Genomic DNA, 20430 nt, shown 5'->3' with positions numbered 1-20430 from the left:
CTGAGGTTCCCACAGATTTATTCAGTCCTAATTGAAGGGATGTTTACAAAAACAACATAACTGACTGCACTGATTGACACCTGTCACGATCAAAAATGTTGTTCTAAAAGTGTCAACCGCTCTAAGCAGTTATGTTGTTTTTGTAAATATCCCTTCAATTAATTTCAAATAATCGTACTTTAGGTTAACAAATCACGTGAATACATATTTTATTCACTAACATCATCCTACCTGTATTATGAAATCCATAGATTTATTTACGATTATTTTGTTACTTCATTAATACTACTTTGTTACTACATGTCACACGGAAGTTTAAATACCAACATCCTGTGTAGAAGATTACCTACGTCATTTTTACGTCATCCGCACTTTTTGTCCGATGCCTGGTGATGAGGAAACTCTAAGGTAAACCCGGACTGTTAGTTTTCGATGTTGTTTCACGAGACGATATAAAAGGTGGTAGGTATAAGTTGGGAATCTTGTTACGTCTACAGGCAGAGTAGCAGAAATAGTTTGAAGAGCAAGATGTTTGAAAATATTTCGCGCTCTTGTTTTCGTAACAACATGGGTATGCTTAGACGAAAACATGTTATGTTTACCTCTATACTGACGTGGCTACACGTTTCCATCTGACCCTATTACAATAGCGTCTTTAGAGCATCAGTATCTAGTCAGTGCTACAAGAAATGGTATCGCGCAATTGCATCAAACAGTATGCATAAGAGTTTAGACACCGACCACTCAGTGGTGCTGTAAGGTTTTTCTTAAACCACTTACAGGCAACTTAAAAATGGAGTAGAACACCAACACTCTAAAAAGAATGGAAAATAATGTCGCTGCGCACTTGTCACAACGTTGCGTCATGCACCAGCATCGACTAGTATAGCAAGCATGTATCAGCCAAAGAGTTGACATGTCGTGGCTCAATGGTAGTTGCTATAAGGTTTTTGCTAAGCCACTAACCGGCAACTTTAGCGTGGTACTCAACATCGACGAGAAACTTATGTCGCTGCATACTTGTCCCAATGCTATGTCAAATGGCATCAGCCAAAGAGCTAAGACGCCATGGCTCAGTGGCCGTTGACATAAGATTTCTGGTGAGCCACTTACCGGCAACTTTAGAGTGGTAAGCGACACCGACGCCACAAACGCCGTTGTCGCGCGCCGCGGCGACCTCCCCGGCACACCTCGTACCGTGGCTGCGGAGAAACAGGTTACTTTAGAAAAAAATATAATAGGTTTTTAAATATTAAATGGAAAATGTATAGGTTCATCGCTTCGGACATGATTGGTGCTTGTGAACTTTCGATTCTAAAGCTGTGGATTAAATTCATACTCGTGACGTATGTCATTTTGTTTTTGAAAACTTATAAGTAGTAAAAATCACATATTTGCTAGGCTTCTATTAAGGAAGCCGTAAAACATCTGAAACGATTTTATTTCTAGAGCTAGTTAAGTATAAGAGCTTGTCACAAATTTGACAGCCTTTGAAGAGTAAGATGTTATTGCTGGTGACTGTACCTAATGTACCTACAAGGAAGATTGGGTTTTGTCGAAGTAGGTATATAGCCTTTCCCATACAACCATTTCGGTCGCAAAATCTTCAAATTAGTCACTAAATGTGTACAAATTTTGACCGTTAACGTCACTGACTGTCAGAACGGTTTCTTACTTCACTTTGTTAGTCGCTGTATGCACACATGACGGTAACAAAATGTGTACGAATTTGTGGCTGTCAATGTCACTGTCAGGCGGTTTCTAACTACACTTTGTTACTCGCCGTACGCACACATTACGGTAACAAAATGTCAATGTCACTGTCAGAAGAAGCCATTTTGTAAATCCAAGAACGTATTCACGGCTTTCGGTCACGCGTGTACTCTAGGACGATTTTGCGACCAATTTTCGACTGTTTTTTAGCTGGAATATTTCCCAGCCTTAATCTATATTTTAACAACTCTATTGGTTTTCTAAGCATTATCTTTATTATTTCAGTATAGAATATGCACCGGAGCACGAAAAATTCAACAATCAATAAAGTTATGTACACAAACACTGAGTAGTAATAGTTATTTGTCGCAAAATATCCCGATTTATGTAGTAACGACGACCGAAAATGGTTATATGGGATAGTTGCCTTGTATGTATGAAAATGAAATAACTATTTAACTATATCAAGAAAAGAAATTAAAACTAAAAATCTCTGTTCCTCGACGGAACATGCCGCTCACCTTAAAAGACACGGAGTGACTTTTAAAAGAAATAAAAAAAGAAACCATACGAAAGTATACCAAAATATTTTATGAAACTTATATTTAACTTAACATTAAGAGTCGTAACGATTGTATAAGTTTATTCTAAAGGTAAGGGACAGACCTTCACAACAGGTCGTTTGAACAACGTGTTCCCGCTTTTCAATGTTACGACGCGAATGACTTGATCGCTGCCCGGATGGACAGCATGAACGCGCGCGAGTTTCCACTGCAGCGGCGGCAGGTGGTCGTCGCATACCACAACAACAGTACCTTCACGAACGGCGGGACCGCGGTCTTGAAGCCATTTTGTACTTTGTTGCAGTTGATGGAGATATTCACGACTCCATCGACGCCAGAAATGCTGGACAGCTTGCTGTATCCAGCGCCAACGTGTAAGACGATTAGGGTTCTCGTCTATCAGAGAAACGTCCGGTAGGGCCGTTAAGGGCTCACCGATTAAGAAATGGGCCGGCGTAAGAGGTAAAGGATCCGCGGAGTCCGAACTTAGAACGCAGAGCGGACGACTGTTTAATACAGCTTCGATTTGACACGTCAAAGTGTGCATACAATCATATGTTTGCGTTTGTGTACCTATTACGCGATGTAAATGAGCTTTGAAACTCTTAACAGCCGCTTCAAATAATCCACCGAAATGACTAGCATAAGGTGGTTGAAAATGCCAAGTTAATCCTTGTTTTAAAGTTTGTTGATTAAGGGCACTCATGACCGAATCATTACGTAAAAAAGTATATAACTCTTGAAGGTAATTATTACAACCAACAAAGTTACGTCCGCAATCGGTATATATATCCGTACAATATCCTCGACGGGACTTGAAACGTCGCAACGCGGCTAAAAAACCTTCCGTGGAAAGTTCGGAAACTAACTCAAGATGTACAGCTTTAACGCTCATACATACGAAAACTGCAACGTAACATTTTATTATTTTTGCATTACGAACCTTATTAGCGCGTACGTAGAATGGCCCACAAAAGTCACAAGACGTTTTACTAAACACACGTGCGGGGCGTAGCCGAACCGAGGGTAACATTCCTATGCGCGGCTGGCAGCGAGTCGGTCGAGCGCGGAAGCATTTGATACAACGATGTACGCGGAGGCGAACAATATCACGACCAGAGATAATCCAGTATCGCTGTAAGAGCGAGTTTTGCACGCACTGCGAACCGGCATGTAGTTCCTTTATATGCGCATCGTCAATGATAAGATTTGTAAGAGGATGTCTTTTAGGTAAAATCAATTGATGTTTTGATTCAAAAGGTAAAAGTGATTTGTGAATACGTCCGCCGACGCGTAACAAACCATCCCTATCTATAATGGGCGTGAGACGCCGCAAACGAATTGACGGAAGTTTATTTGACGAAATCCTCTTAATGTCGTCTTCGAACACTTTTTGTTGTGTAATCAATATTAGTCGATTTAATGCAAAATTGTACTCTGGTACGGTGACGTACTTTGGGAATGTTTGTTTATGTTTCCTGCATTTATTGTAGAAACGAAATATGACTGCCGTGACGCGAACTAATTTACCTAGCGACGAAAATCGCGTTATAAGAGTGTCGTCGTCCGGGGAAGGAGGCAATGTGGACACACATGCATAACTAAGACTTGCCGAGTCATGTGTATTGCGTTTTTCCTCGTTCGTGTTTACCACCGGTTTTGGTATAGGCCAGGAGTCGCGACTTTGTTGGAGCCATGTAGGACCATGGAACCACAAGTCATTTTGTACGAGCGCGGCGGGGAGCAGACCGCGAGACGCCGGGTCAGCGCTGTTATCAGCTGACGGGACGTGACGCCAACAGCGCGCCGGGACACGGGACAAAATCTCACTAGTGCGGTTCGAGACAAACGTTTTCCATTCGTGCGGGGTTGACTGAAGCCACGCGAGCACGACGGAACTGTCAGACCATGCGTACACTTGATCGGGGTGAATGTGACCACCGTAAAGATGCATAACTCTTTCAATTAATTTTGATAGGATTACACAACCCATCAATTCCATTCTAGGTATAGTAAGGCATACCCGAAGAGGTGCAACGCGACTTTTAGCCATGACTAAATAGGTTTGAACTCGCCCGGTGTTGTCCGTCAGACGTATATAAACACATGCTGCGTATGCAATTTTGCTTGCGTCGGCAAATCCGTGAATTTCGATTGAATCGAAGTCGTCAGTATTGAAAATATGACGAGGAAAAGAAATTTGCGATAGGAGCGGTAGCTCGTTAATAAAACTCGTCCATGAGTTAATAATATCGATAGGGGGTTCTGAGTCCCAGGAAATTTTGGCTAACCATAGCAATTGAATTAAATGTTTGGCAAACAATGTCACCGGAGATAATAACCCGAGGGGGTCGTAAATTTTTGCAATTTCGGAAAGAATCGCCCGCTTTGTACAGGCCTGCGAAGAACTTTGAACTTTGAAACTAAATGCGTCAGATCTTGGATTCCATTGAAGTCCAAGGACCTTGACCCCTTTGTCATTTTCCATTTCGGCAAAATGAACATTTTCGCGCCGCTCACCATGAAACTCTGTCGGTCGCGTGGCAGCGAGAATGGCTGGCGAGTTACTTTGCCACTTTCGCAATTCGAACCCGGCCGTGGCACAAATACCTATCAGCTCCTGCTGCAGATTGAGGGCTTCGGCTAAGGTATCTGCGCCGGTCACCACATCGTCGACGAACACGTCATTTAGGAGGACTGGCGAGGCGAGCGGGAAACGCTCGGCTTCGTCATGCGCGAGCTGTTTAATTGTGCGCAAGGCGAGATAAGGGGGACTACTGATACCAAAAGTAACGGTACGCAGCCTATAATCGCGCAGAGGTTCCTCTGGCGACTTGCGCCACAGGATGCGCTGAAAGTCCCTATCACTCTCACGTACAAGAATATTCCGATACATTTGTTTAATATCAGAACAAAATGCAACTTTATGTACTCGAAATTTTAGAAGTACATCTACTATGTCTAAGTGTAACTTAGGCCCTTTTAGCAACGCATCATTGAGCGCGTAGCCACTCGTTGTGCGACAACCAGCATCATAGACAACACGAGTTCGGGTAGTGTCGGAAATCTTCGACACCGAGTGGTGCGGGATGTAATAACTCGCGCCAGCGGGGGGGTTTCGTTCTAGACGGTATTCCAGTTTGTGGAAACGTGCTAGAGCAATTTGCCGAGACTCGCCGAGGGGCGGTGCATCGGGCTTGAATGGCAGAGCAACTATGTATCGCCCTGTCTCATCGCGCGTATGCGTCCTTTGGAAAAAGGATTCGCATAGCTTTTCTTCGGGAGTGTAACTCCGCATCTCTGGAACTGACTCCAGCTCCCAAAACTTCTCGAGATTGTCGTTGTCGAACGACGTAAAACAAGTATGGCGTGGAGTCGAAATATTAGAAGTAAAGTTGACTTTACCCCCTAGTAAATAACCAAATACACTATTGATTGCTGTGGGTGTGCCAGGTTTACCCCTGACTATACCCTCGCGAATGACATCCATGAAAATGTCCTCGCCAAGTATCATGTCAACCGGCTGAGGTTTATGAAATTCAGGGTCGGCTAGAGCGAGCCCTTGCAAATGAGGCCATTCCCCGTACGGTGCTAGTGGTACACTAGGCATTTGACGGGTTAATTTTGACAAAATAGTAGCCTCCAAAGGAATACTTGGACTTTGTTTGCCCTTGGGCGAAATTGAGCACACGAAGGTACCCCTAGGGTTGAGCGGTAAATCACCGACACCTACCAACGGCTCGCTGACATTTCGTCGCGGTAAATTTAATCGTTGCATACACGATTCAGTAATAAGAGCTGCTTGTGAGCCCCCGTCTAACATACAACGAATTGTAGCAATTTTATTACCTTCGTAATAAAGGTCAACCAACGCAGTTGACAGTAACACCGTATGAGGCTCAATACCTAAACCTAGATTATTTTGATTCACGCCGTGAACAGCTGATGGGCTCGGGACAGCGCCCGCGCCGGGCTGCGACTGCTCCGTTAGAGCGAGCGAGACGGCAACTAGTTCCGCGGCTTCATTGTTCGCCGGGAAGGGTCGCGTACGCGTAAGGTCCGAATCTAAATGAATTAAGGTGTGGTGCTTCTTATTGCACTTACGACACTTAAAACTTGATTTACAATTACGTAAGTCATGTCCGGAACATAAACAATTATAACAAATGTTATTTGTTTGAACAAATGTGAATCTATCTTTAGTAGACAAATTTAAAAACTCCAAACATTTGTGAAGGGCATGCGAGCCTTTGCACTTCACGCAAGATCGAACCTTATTCGTATCGACATACGGTCGAGTTTGGTCTGACGTATTCGTAATTAAAACCCGTTTAGGTGTAATTTGATTTGAAATTAAATTATTTTTATTTGTTGTACTTAAGGAATTATTTTTTGTGGACTGTATATGGGAAACTGTAATCATCTGTTCCGCCGTAAGTTCGCGCTCTAAGAATGTTATTAAGGTTTGGACTTTAGGTATTTCACTTGGGTTGGTTAAAGAACGTTCATATTCTTTTCGCGTATTAACGGGAATTTTACGTAATAATAAATTTAACAGAACGAAGTCCCATTCTTTAACCGGAAACTCCAAAACTTCAAGTGCTTTAATATTTTCGTGGTAAACATTAAGCAAATTTCGCATAGCAACAACTGATGAGCGCGCGGAACAAGAATCGATATCGAATAATTTATCTAGATGTTGTGACGCAATAATGCGTTTGTTGTCATAACGGGATTTTAGAACATCGATCGCAATTGAATAATTACTTTCCGTTATGGGAATTGATTTAATTAAATTAAATGGTTCGTTTTTAACCGAAAGTAGTAAATACCTAAACTTTTCCGCGTCAGTGTAGGCATTGTTGTTGTGGACCAACGATTGAAATAAGTCGAAAAAGGCGGGCCAGCCCGTAGGTTCACCGTGAAATTCAGGAAGCGACAATTTAGGCAAGTTTCGACGGTCGTTCATAAACGTGTCGTGTTGGCTAGGCACAGGAATGCGGCTCGCTCGCCGCTTTTCTACATCTACCTCCTTTAGGTTATTTAAATGCGTAACTATCGCGTAATATAAATCGTTGAAATCATTTCGAATCTTAATGTTGGCTTCTTTGTTGAAGCTATTAGACTTAATTAATGCCTTTTCGATCTTAGTTTGAATTTTGGTAAACTTTCGCTGGTGCGCTGTTAAATCGGAAGTTCTTGAACGAAATTGTTCTATATTCGTTGCTGCGAACTGTAATGTTCGTTTTAATTCGTCGAGAATTAGATCTCGCTCGAATAAATCTTGTGTCATACACGATGTGTCGGTTTCGACACCGTCTGTAGGATTCGGTACCATTTTGCCGTGAGCAAAGATGGCGGAATGGGATATCAACAAGTCTAAATACTTAAGAATGGCCAATACACGTGCCCTTCCTTCCCGAAATTAGTCATAGACGACGGAATTACGCAAGTACACATGTAGAACTTTGCTTTAGAAGTTTAGTAAATTGGTTTGCCAAGACACGTGTTGTACCCACTCGTATAATCCACGCCTTCGCTGGGTCTAAAGACGCCATCAATATACGTAGGCAGCTCTGAAAATTTCGGGAATTGAAAATAATATGGCTGGATAAAACAAAATGGAATAAAAGTAGTTTTATTGTTTTTGGAAGTATTCTCCTTTATGTTTAGTGATTTTTTTCATTCTTTCAAACCAGTTTTTAAAACAATTATTCAACTCTGAAGTGGGAGAAGTCAAAGTGGCCATTTTATAACTTTTACAGCCGTTGACTGCTTATATCAGGATCAAAAAGTTGAATGTAAAAAAAATATTTTGATATAGGACGTTAATCAATATGCCGTTTAATTCATTAAAACAACAAAATAGTCCTAGAATAATCATATTATTTTATTCATCGTTTTTTTCTTTACAATATTCGCAGTTCTCAACGATCACGACTTTAGTTTTATAAATAACTAAAATCACGATCGTAGTGAAGGTAAGGGTAGCTACATAAGACTATGCCTAGTAAAAACATATTCAAATCAGGAGCTATAAAATAGTTCCTAAACGGTCAAGGCCTTCCAATTTAGCGTAGGGATTTTCCCAAATAGTTTTTCCTCTGACCCTCCTACGCACAAATGTCATATATACCATAGATCAAGCAAACGTATCTAACTTAGCGTGTCAAATGAACTCAGTGAAATCCACTGAGTTGTCCGTCTTTAATCGCAGCTTGCAGCTTTCGGGCGTCAATTTTTGTAAGTTGAAGTCAATGAAAACATAAAAAATGCCTCGTTACGTGATATTCAATTGCAACAACACAAAAATTATGAACAATCAAGCATATTTAAAATTACAGTCAAGAAACAACTTCAGTACAAAATTTGACACGCTCGGCCCCTATACAAATAGATGAATTTGTTTCTTCTATATAAATAAAGTTCTGTGCTCCTACGCTTACAAACTGCCTATTCACTGCCGAAGCTTACTCATATCAGGCTTTCAAACCTACAGGGCATTTTAACCTTAAGTTACGGAACAAACTAGTAAAGTACAGAAAAAGAAACCTCATATAAAACCGAAGTTCAATATGATCGCGATAGACCAGAAAGTTGAACGCTGGACATAATCAGAAATTATTTATACAATGTGTTTCCATACACTATAACTTTAAAAGATTTCATCGCCTTTTATAACGATTTTGTTAACAAAATGAGGAGGCACACTGACATCAATCAATCAATCAATCAATTCTTTATTGCTTCCATGTTGGTACAAGATTAAAACAGGTGACAGATATAAAAGGCAAGGCACAGCACAACATGAGACCCTGTTAGGGTATTGCAAAAAATATAAATAAAAAAAAACTATAACTAAAATATGCACAAAGAATAAATTAATAATAGTTATTTGTTATACAAGGGGGCAAAGTTGTATTTTAACGCCGAGTGTGGTGAATTATTTTTGGAATTGGACATTTTATCCCGCCAGGCGGCGCCTGTGCAAGTGCCTATTAGGCATGTCACTGTCATTCATATGTGAGAGAGACAAAATATATCATCTTCTTGCTCTCACGTATGAAATTCTTTATCTGTGCAATGGACTAATAAGGTGATGCCATCTGTCATCTTTGAGTGTGCCTCCTACTCATTCCCCTAACCTAAAATGTTGATATGATATTATTATGTGCATGTGTGTGTCAAAAATGAACAAAAACGACCGGTCTGGCCTAGCGCGTAGTGACCCTGCCTGCTAAGCCGTAGTCCCGGGTTTGAATCCCGGTAAGGGATGTGCACATTTGTGTGATGAGCACAGATATTTGTTACTGAGTCTGAGCATGGATGTATATGTGTATGTATTTATCTATATAAGTAAATATATCGTCGCCTAGCACCCATAGTACAAGCTTTGCTTAGTTTGGGGCTAGGTTGATATGTGTAAGGTGTCCCCCAATAATATTTATTTATTAAAAAACGTCAATTTTAACATTGACATTATCCGATCCATACACATATCGATTCTAGAGCAATGTTTGATGGACATTCGAATCGTGGCAAAAGTAGGGTAGAAAAACTTTAGTACAAAATTACTCCCATCAAATGAAATATTGATGTCACGAAAATACTCTAATTAAGACGGGCACGACACGTCAAAGTATCGCTGAGAAGCAAAAGTTGGCGCCAACTTCATTCAGCGTCGAAACCCACTGAGATCAGACTTTGCAGTTGTCAAACTACTTAATCATTTAACTTGACGAAGGAATTGGAAGCACTCAATATTGTTTACTCAAAAGCTTACCTTTTTAACAACTTTTAAGAACCTACCTATGGAACTAACCAACAAAATAGAGAAAAACAATCTGTCTTTCCCATAGAAAATCTAGGTCAGATGTCGCACATTTTTTTTTCACGTTTTTAGGTTCCATACAAAAAGTTCCTCAATATGAATATTAAACTTATATGTTGCGTAATTTGTTGCATGTGACAAAATAAACACCTTATAATCATTCTTCAATCTTAAAGTAATCAAATAATAAAATATATTGATAAAATAGAAGTATGACATGTACTCCATATGTGAGTGTGTTTAGTAAAACGTCCCATTTTTGTCGGTTACCATTAAGGCGAGATTTACTTGTATCTTTATATGAATAAACTGACAAAGCGGTTTTATAGCAATCGACAAATGTGGGACGTGTTCCCGTGCACACTCACAGATGGTGTTATTTTCAAATACATTCCGACTGATCGAATCAATCAATCAAGAAGATATTTCGTTCCATGTTGAACGAAATGCCTACTTACTTACATATAAGAATCGTTGTCTTGTGGGCAAAAAATACGAATATTTTAAGCTTTTTTAATACTGCCGAAACTTTCAAATTCAACGTTAAAAACGTAGATATAATTGGTTGTAACTTATAATAACAATAAATCTAGTCTAAGTGCTGACAGCTAATCCGAAGTGTTAATAACTGAAAGGCTATACAGACTAATTTTACGGAGTGGTTGTTAACCATCGTGGCAAAGGGCAGAGTTCATACTTTTCCAACCCACCCCTCGTATTACTCGTGTTTTTACGCAAAGTCGCGTTTAGTTACGCACCTACCCTACGTACGGGAGCAAAAATATCCGAACACCGTTTTATGCTCATCACGTATCCACACATGTTTTTATTCTCTTCTTTTTCGTTTCTTCTCTTCTCGAGGCTGAGGCGTAGGGTTAGAGCCGGCGTAGCTTTATTTAAGAATAGAATAGAATAGAATATACTTTATTTAACATCAAATTGGACAAATTATTTGACGTTCATATGCGCATTGTAATATGCCTACTTGAAAAATAAATATTTCATTTTCATTTTCATTTACGCGATTTTTTATTCGTGATCCTATATTTTAATTACTGTGACGTTTGCTTTAACCCCTCAACCCCTCAAATGTTTAGACTCATCAGGTCTGTGCAAGTGTGCATGGGTTTTTCAATGTTAAAATTTGACGTGGCATAGAAGGGTTAAGGACTTACGAATAAGCTAAACTTTTGTTTAGATCGAAAACAATTAAAAATATTAATAACTCCCTTAATTCCTGTGCCAAGGTTTTGTATACCTATTCAATTAACTTTTCACTCAAGTGCGAACAAAAGCAAAACAAAAGACGAATCAAAATAAAATATCACGCTTTGTGAAAGTTATTATAAAGCAAAACAACTATTTAACGCAAAACAATGGAATTTTTCTTCCCTTGCTATTTTCATAGTCAGTGTTTAAAAGATAAACTTTTCATTAGATTTTATGGGAAAATGAGCTTCTAGCGTTGTCTACTTAGATAAAAGAACAAGGATGAAAAAACAATATTCGCAATATATTTTAGACAGAGATAAATACCATATTTATTCTGCAGAAGATATTCGAGCAATATATAAAATGAACCATAAATAGAGATAAGTTTAAGGACATTAATATAATGACAGTGCATTGTCAATATATTTATGAGAATATTATGTATGTACATATTTGTTTAAGAAAAACTGTGATGTACATAATATAATCTAGAAAAAAATAGTGGTAGTTTCATACTTGCGATTCATCCATTGCCATACATGTGCTTTGTATAATCACGTATAATTACGCAGATTCTAAATAGGTTTATAACTAAGCAGTTATAGCACATAATATATATTAATGAACTATTCATAAGAGCTTGCAGACCTACGTCACTCGCTCGCATGTGGTCGTATAATTACGCAGTTAAATAGGTTTATAACTAAGCAGTTATAGCACTTAGGGCCTACGGCACCTCGCCCGCTAGCAGTTGCCTTGAGGTAACAAGTGGCCGCCTGTCTAGTCGCGTGGAACGTACCTACTATTCTTCTGAGTTTTATGTAGTAACTTATTAGTATTAGTTAAATAAAGTGTAGGTATTTTTCGTTTTGCGGCCAAGTTAAGGATCTGTCACGATAGTAACTTATTAATAATCTGTACTCAGGGTATCAATAGGTACTAGTAGTTTACGCTTCGTTGTCAAATTATCTATTTCCATCACTCTTAAGTAAGTTCTATCACTCGTATGTGTATTCTAGATAGCAGAGCTCTCCCTATCACTCTTCTGTAGTTGCGCGACAGAGACATTGAGTTTCGATACTTTCGATCGTCAGTTGTCGTTAACGATTGTCACTTTGGCTAGGCAGACTTTCGAGAGTTTGCTACGACTACGAACGAGTAAATAATGAACTTCTTGGCATAAAACACACCCTGGAATGATACCAAACAAACAATCACTTAACTTTATTACTTTAAACAAGACAGACTGCTCATTTTGTAGCGATCTAACACGATTATAGTTTAAAAGTAAGAAGTAAGATAAACGGTCAATCAAACTAATGAAATATAAATAATTGCTAGACTTGAAGATGATTACTTGGTATCTACATAAAACTCTTAAACGAATTCTCTAACTCATACTGAATATAAATAGAAAATTAAATTAAATCCAATACTTTGCTTGTTGACTTTTTATCCTCCATTCAGATGGACAATTACAGAAATTCGTTGCTCGTTCCAAATTTGATTAATTAAATTGAATTTAACAATTTGAAAGAGAATCGGCTACTGTTTTTGAATGAATTTAAGAAAATAATTATTTTTTAATTTGTTTCAAAATCCCGTAATTAGCTTTTAAAATATTCAGGTTTCAAAAGTAAAGTAAACTACGTCTTATACGTAGATATCTAAATTAGTTTCTCGTTTTCAGTCCACCTATTTATATTATATTGCGATTCTGCATAAAGTCAGTAGATGTACGTTCGTTCGTGCATAAAGTCAGTAGAGTCAGTAGAGTACAGTCAACCAAATTGGAACCCTAAGCCACTGTAGAACTATGTCACAGTAACGTTATAAGTCAGATTGTAAGAAATCTCTTACTGCTTGTCATTTTGACATGGTTGTAGATAAGAGTGGCCTAGGGTTCCAATTGGTTGACTGTACGGTGAGTACGGTCGTTTGTTCGTTGTACAACAAAATTGCATAATGGCACACATTATACACAAAGACGTACATAAAATGGTCATGCACTTATGTATTTATCCTGGGTGTGCTACTGTGTATAGCCAAGATCTACAAGAAATCGATGGCACCAAGGCATTTTTAGTGGCGCCATAACTATGCAGGTCTTCGTTTAGGTAGGGTTTTGCGCGTCTTTAGTGCGTTTGCAAATTATCCGATCCGATATCGGATTTCAATGGAAAAATCCAAGATGGCGCCTGTAATGTATGGTCGGTCCTACATCCAATATCGGATCGGATAATGTTAAAGCGCATTTAGGCGGTCGCATTTTAATGTATGGGATGGTATAATCTTTTAATATTTAATCTACTAAGCTGTAAAAGCTCTGGTGGCCCAGCGGTAAGAGCGTGCAATTTTCAATCCGCGGGTTCGAACCCCGGCTCGTACCAATGAGTTTTTCGGAACTTATGTCCAAAATATCATTTGATATTTGCCAGTCGCTTTTCGGTGAAGAGAAAACATCGTGAGGAAACCGGACTAATTCCAATAAGGCCTACTTACCCTTGGGGTTGGAAGGTCAGATAGCAGTCGCTTTCGTAAAACTAGTGCCTATGCCAAATCTTGGGATTAGTTGTCAAAGCGGACCTCAGGCTCCCGTTAGCCACGGCGAATGTCGGGATGACGCAAGCATGATGATGATGACGATTTAATCTACTGTGTCTTATAATTAATTAAAATAAAAGAAAGAAAGAAAATAATAATATTAACAAATTGAGTTAAATTATATCTTCCTTTTATACTCAACGTTAAAATTAAATTGATGTTGCCATTGTATAACGTTAAATTTATGTTGCAATTGTTAAGTTGTTTTGTGTTAAATTGTAGATTTGTATATTCATATTCATTTCCAAATTCTAAATTTGTGATTGAATACTTTACTTTACTTTAATCATGCATGTAAAACTATTTATTCCTGCTTGTTGAAGTCAACTTTTTATTTTTATTTTACTTGTATTATTTTTCGGAGCAAAGAATTCTGTAATAGCTATAAGTGGAAACTGTTTTGGCTCATGAGTTAACTATGTTTGTTTACCTTAATGTATTATTATGTGCTGTATGTTTCCCAAATAAATAAATTAAATTAAATTAAATTAAAATTGCAACTCACCTATTGAACCAGTCGTCTGTGTACCTGGGGTACGGGTACGGGTCGTTACTGCTGAAGTCGTACGACGCCTCGGCGTTCTGCAACCAACAAATTTTAATGGAGACACATTCACTTGCACCTGTTGAAAAAATCAGCATGCTTTGTAAACCTAAGAAAATGTTATGTAGCCACATAAACGCACTTAGAACATAATTTAAATGTTTGAATAAAAAGTCAGATGAATGTTCTGGTGCGTTTATTCATTCTTGTTTCGATCCTACTACTATTAACATCCTAAATTGTATCAGCGTCTTCCGTTCTCCGTTCAAGTAATAAACCATCTTCATAACCAAGTCATCGTTTCCTTCTATCAGCACCAACCACTAACTCAGGGTTAGTGGGCTGTCATCTGTCAAATTCCGTATAAAATGGGATTCGGGTTAACCTACCAGTTTCGTTGGTACAAGTGGCCCAAAAGAGAACAAAGTACAGATGTAGTGCGAAAAGATTTGCCTTCGAATTGTTACGGAAACGTACGAACGTGTCATGATATTTCAGTCAGTGTTAATACAAGATGTACTGACGTTGACTGAACTAGCATGACAAATACGAACGTTTCCGAAGGAAACCCTTTTCGCATTACATCTGTAGGTATGTTGTTGGTAGTTGAGCGTTTATTGCCACTTTTTTAAATGTCATATTTTTTATACATGTTATGTTATTTCTACTCAGAATTACTAGCTTTTGCAATCTTAGGCACTGGTCCCACGGCGAGCTAGCAAACTATGAGCTATCGGCTATTTGTGCGACAAAAGATAGTCGCTCCCGTGTAAATAAAAGTGACAGATGTATTATAGCTGAGCTATTGACTATTTTATAGTTCATCGCTCAGCTATAATACATCTCTTCCTTTTGTTTACACGGCAACGACTATCTTTTGTCGCATAAATAGCCGATAGCTCATCGTTTTACTAGCTAGTGGTGGGACCAGTGCCATAATAGGTAAAAAAATTGTCCCATACAATTTTTTCTTATTTTTGTCACCACATTTTGTATGGGGCAAAAGAGAAAAGTAACAAAAATATTCTGAAACACTTTTTGATAGAAAATGCTCGTGATTCTGAATACAAAAATATCTAATTAAAAAAGCGGCAAAAACAAGAAACGCTTAGTTGTGCGAGCGCGAAGAATTTTGTAAATATGCAGATAATAGTGAGACATTAGATGAGGGCACCACTTTTTCGTCACTGTCACATTTTTGATGTAAGGTACGGTCGGGTTCATAAACATCTTAACAAGCCAACATGACTAAAATACGTACCTATATATTTACACGTCTCTATGACAAATTACAATAAGGTCGTGTATACATATCGTCACTACTTTTAAAAAATCTCGTATCTCACGCTGTTCCTCAAAGTTAAAACGCAGTAAGTCTATATGCATTCCATACATACTTACTACAATTTTCTTTTCATTGACAGACAACAAGTATACAAGTTTTTTTTTAAAGTAGTGACGATATATTTGGTATGTTGGTTTAAAGATGGTTGTGAACTTGACTGTACATGGGAGCCATATCGACTGTTTTTTTCCGTGTTTTTATATTATTAACTGTCTACTGAACGAGTGAGATAAATTTCTTATTGTCACGTATGCTATGGTCTAGTTCATAATGTAAAACACTGAAAAAATATCGATTACTTGACATTTCCCGCCAATCGAGATTGCCCGTAACCTTACAATTGTAACAATTTTGTATGGAAAATGAAGATCAATTTTCCGCTATCCTCTTAAATCTTTAGTACTCAGAATGGGAACATGTTGTGTAAATTAAACGTGGCCTTAACCAGTGTAACGACCCTTTTAATGTGCCTACTGTACTTTATAGGCGAAGCTTTATGTCATTCCATTTGAGATTGCGTACTAACTCAATTTTAATGTTCTAACAACATGTTTTCGGCACATAAAAGTGCAGAATTCATTCATTATTTCTATGACTAAGGAATATTTTATGTAGTAATAAAAATACACTAACGTAATCAATAGATTTTTGTTAGCTTCTTTATTCTTAATTGTCGTCACAAAACTGACATCGAGTTAATTTTTGTTAACAACAGTCACTAATTTTGGGTCCCAATTTCTGAAAATGCTCTTACGTAAGACGATAATGATGAAACATAAAAACTATTCTATATTTATCCTTCCTAAGGCACTGGTCTCACCACGAGCTAAGTAGTAAACTATGAGCTATCGGCTATAAAAACGAATAAAATATAAGCACTCCCGTGCAAATAAAAGAGACACGGCGATATTGATAGCTCACCGCTGGGCGAGGAACTATAAACATCGCCGTGTCTCTTCTATTTACACGGGATTGATTATCTTTTGTTCGTTTTTATAGCCGATAGCTCATAGCTTACTAGCTCGCGGTGGGACCTGTGCCTCAAGCTTTCAAGTATCTTCATGAGTTTAATACATTCTTTAGTAAGTACGATTAATAGTGTGATTAATACCTTTACTGCTTTGAAAAAAATCTCGTATCGCACACTGCTAATTAAAGTTGAAACGTATTGCACCTCATACATACTCGTACTTACTAATTTTGACTTTTCAACGATAGAAAAAGATGCGAGTTTTTTTTTCAAAGTAGCAACGATATGCAACTTATGAAATAGAAATTTAATTAAAAAATGACTACTGTCCATGTTTGTCATTATCTGATGCTTTATTTCTTGCATCACTTGCGTGGTATTAAAAGTACATTGTGCGACAAGGGGAGGAACTTGAATATTACTAACGAGAGAAAGTTAAATCGCGACAGCTTGTCGGAGCGATTTAAAGACTCGACGACATGATGTTTTTCATCACACTTGCAATTTAAAAATATGTAAAAAGAAAAAAAAAGTAATAGAAATTTCATAACTCCCTTGGGAGAACAATTTTTCTATAACTCACGCTCCGCCTGCGTGTAAAATCACATTTAGTGTGCGGGTGTGATGAAAAATATCATATCTACTCGTACAGTCAAGTTTCCTATGAAATTTATAATCGCGCCTTGTATTTATAGCAACGTCATGCTACGCTAGCTACGGATTACTACGCCGTAGACGTGCTACGAATCCCCGCGCGCGATTAGCCACCTCAAAGAGGGAACTTTGACCTTTGCCTAAATCCTCTCGGAGCGTTGAAGTTAATAAAAATAACGGTAAAGGTCATTTCTGCCGGTGTATACCCTAATACATAAGATATACGTACGTAGGTGAGAAAATCTATTTAACTCGATTTGTACCTTTTATCGGCATACTGTCTTATATTGCAAGTACAGTGCTTAATAACTTTGAAACTAGGCGAAATGCAGAAAAGTTTATACGATATTTTGGCTTGAAAATATGTGATCAGGCACGCGGTACAAAATATTCAGTATTCTCATGTTACACGATAGAACCTTTCGATAGTTGTGAATCTAAAAAGTAACATTAGGGTGAATCCACGTAAAAGTAACGTGAGTCACTACTTCATAGTGTTTATTTGAACTACAGCTGCAAATTAAAGGATCTATGCATACCTATATCTAGAAAGTAACACTTATTTAGAGATAGATTATCACTTTAACTTGCGTCGTGAATAAATGGAACATGCCATAAAATCGTGACTCATCTTACTTTTGCCACGGATTGACCCATGAGGCTTATATGTTTTTTTTTGACCGGAATTTTAACGTTATGATGTAATAAGCTCAACAAACTTGTTAAATTGTAATCATTAGGTATCAAAAACTTAATTATAGTTTGTAATATATTTTAGCTAGGAAAGTAGTTTAAAAGCCTCGAACTGTTTGAATGTTTTTTCATATTTTTTAAACGTATGGTTCAAAAGTTAAACATTTTTTTTACTTTAGGAGGGTTTCCGAAAATATCATTATCAAAAAGTGGTTTTAGTCCCATTATTCATTTTTTAAATTATTTATATACACGTTAGGGTTGAAATGAAAAAAAAAAACTTTATGTTTTGACCGGAATAAAACATTTTCCACGATTTTTGCACTTTGTCGGCGTAATTGATTTAAATTAGTTACAAATTTCAGCTTTCAGTGCTAGCGTCACTGAGATTATCCGCGGACGGACGGACGGATCAGAGACTCAACTAAACATACGGAACCCAAAAAGGTAAGTCATATCCCGTTCAATATGCCTAAATATAATGAAACCAACCATGATTCATTCCAAACTCTTAAAAAGTAACACACAACATCATTCTAGGTAAGCGTTTTAAAATAATACTGTGTAACTTTTTTTGAGTAAATAAAAAAAATAACGATTCAGTCAGAGTATAAATATTATTATTACTAAAAAATACTTAAAGAGTATAAAATATTAAGAAAAGTTGTATACTTACGTAATTATATTTCAAGTCTGGGTGCATGTAATCCACACCTGTAACAACAAACAGAAGTTAATTCAACGTCTTTCAGAAGATACCTAAATAAAAGTACATTTGAATACTTTACGTTTTATAAAGAACTTTCAATGTAAAAGATGTCTGAAGGTGGGATGCCGGGTGATTTTTTTTTAATTGCTTTGTAGTTTATTTTTCGGTGCAAATGGTCAAATATACATACATACCGGGTGCCCGGTAATGGACAACCTTTTAACCACCAAGAGGGCACCTTATACTAGTCCAGAAAATCGACATTAAGGTTTAGTAAAAGTCGCCTGCTTTTCGAGATTTTCACACTTCTTAAAATTTTAGGTAGTATTAAAATTTTAAAAAGTGTGAAAATCTCGAAAACCAGGCGACTTTTACTTAACCTTAAAGTCGATTTTCTGGACCAGTATAAGGTGGCCTCTTGGTGGTTAAAAGGTTGTCCATTAATATCTGTTAAAATTTTAAAAAGTGTGAAAATCTCGAAAACCAGGCTACTTTTACTAAACCTTAAAGTCGATTTTCTGAACCAGTATAAGGTGCCCTCTTGGTGGTTAAAAGGTTGTCCATTAATATCTGTTAAAATTTTAAAAAGTGTGAAAATCTCGAAAACCAGGCTACTTTTACTAAACCTTAAAGTCGATTTTCTGGACCAGTATAAGGTGCCTTCTTGGTGGTTAAAAGGTTGTCCACTAATTACCGGGCACCCTGTACATCTACTTATTAAAGAAAAAAAACAGTAGTTGTGAAGTAAGTTTTTCAAATTAGTCTTATTGGCAATTTCAACATTTTCAAAGTAACACGTGTTGTAAGTACAAGCTCATCTTTTTATTATTATTTCAAGCTACCTAAGCCTAAAAATAATCCTAGCAGTCCATACAGAGTGTAACAAAAATGGTGGTGATCCGTTTAAGGGCGTACTCAGTATCGTATTCTTATGAGGAAAAAGTAGAAGAAAATTTTTTTTTCGCTAAAAAAATTTTCACTTTTGTTTGAGCCGGGCCGCGCGAATCGGTCGAATCTCCATACAAAGATAAAAAAAATTTTTGCGAAAAAAAATTTTTATCCTACTTTTTCCTGATGAGAATACGATACTGAATACGCCCCCTGTATTTAGTAGCAAAGGTGATAAATGCTATCTTTGATCCACACCAGAGCTTCATAAAACTAATTTAGTCGCCCGAAGAATGCAAGAACAGTTTCCCAAGTAATTTACGTCGCGACCAACTTTGATTTGTCAGCGCGACAACTTGACTCAACACCTCGTTTATGTTTAATTTGGAAACTGTTTTAGTCAGTTTGTGGACCGTGATTGTTATGATAGATTGAAATAGAGCGTGTCACGGGTAGCGCAAAATTATTTTAACTGTAGCGGTAAGAGTATGCCTTTCAATCCGGAGGTCGCGGGTTCGAACCCGGCTCGTACCAATGAGTTCTTAGGAACTTATGTGCGAATTGTGCGAAATGTCATTTGATATTTGCCAGTCGCTTTTCGGTGAAGGGAAATATCGTCACTACTTTTAAAAAAACTTGTATCTTCGTTTGTCAATGAAAAGAAAATTGTAGTAAGTGTATGAAATGCATATAGACTTACTGCG

At 37.7% G+C, this 20430-nt stretch overlaps 1 protein-coding gene across 1 annotated transcript in view; it reads right to left on the bottom strand.

Annotated features, from left to right (window-relative positions):
- LOC125232347 (neuroendocrine convertase 2) overlaps positions 1-20430 on the bottom strand; it is a 177082-nt gene that overhangs the window by 66552 nt on the left and 90100 nt on the right. The window contains exons 4-6 of the mRNA XM_048137975.1: positions 18806-18843; positions 14429-14505; positions 1114-1202 (exon numbers count right to left, since the gene is read on the bottom strand). Of these exons, the coding sequence (XP_047993932.1) occupies positions 1114-1202; positions 14429-14505; positions 18806-18843 (204 nt within the window). The remainder of the gene's footprint in view (positions 1-1113; positions 1203-14428; positions 14506-18805; positions 18844-20430) is intronic.

Source organism: Leguminivora glycinivorella, chromosome 13 (genome assembly GCF_023078275.1).
Source record: "Leguminivora glycinivorella isolate SPB_JAAS2020 chromosome 13, LegGlyc_1.1, whole genome shotgun sequence".
In the NCBI taxonomy this organism is placed as follows: Eukaryota; Metazoa; Arthropoda; class Insecta; order Lepidoptera; family Tortricidae; genus Leguminivora; species Leguminivora glycinivorella.
This window is presented reverse-complemented; position numbering and strand designations above follow the sequence as displayed.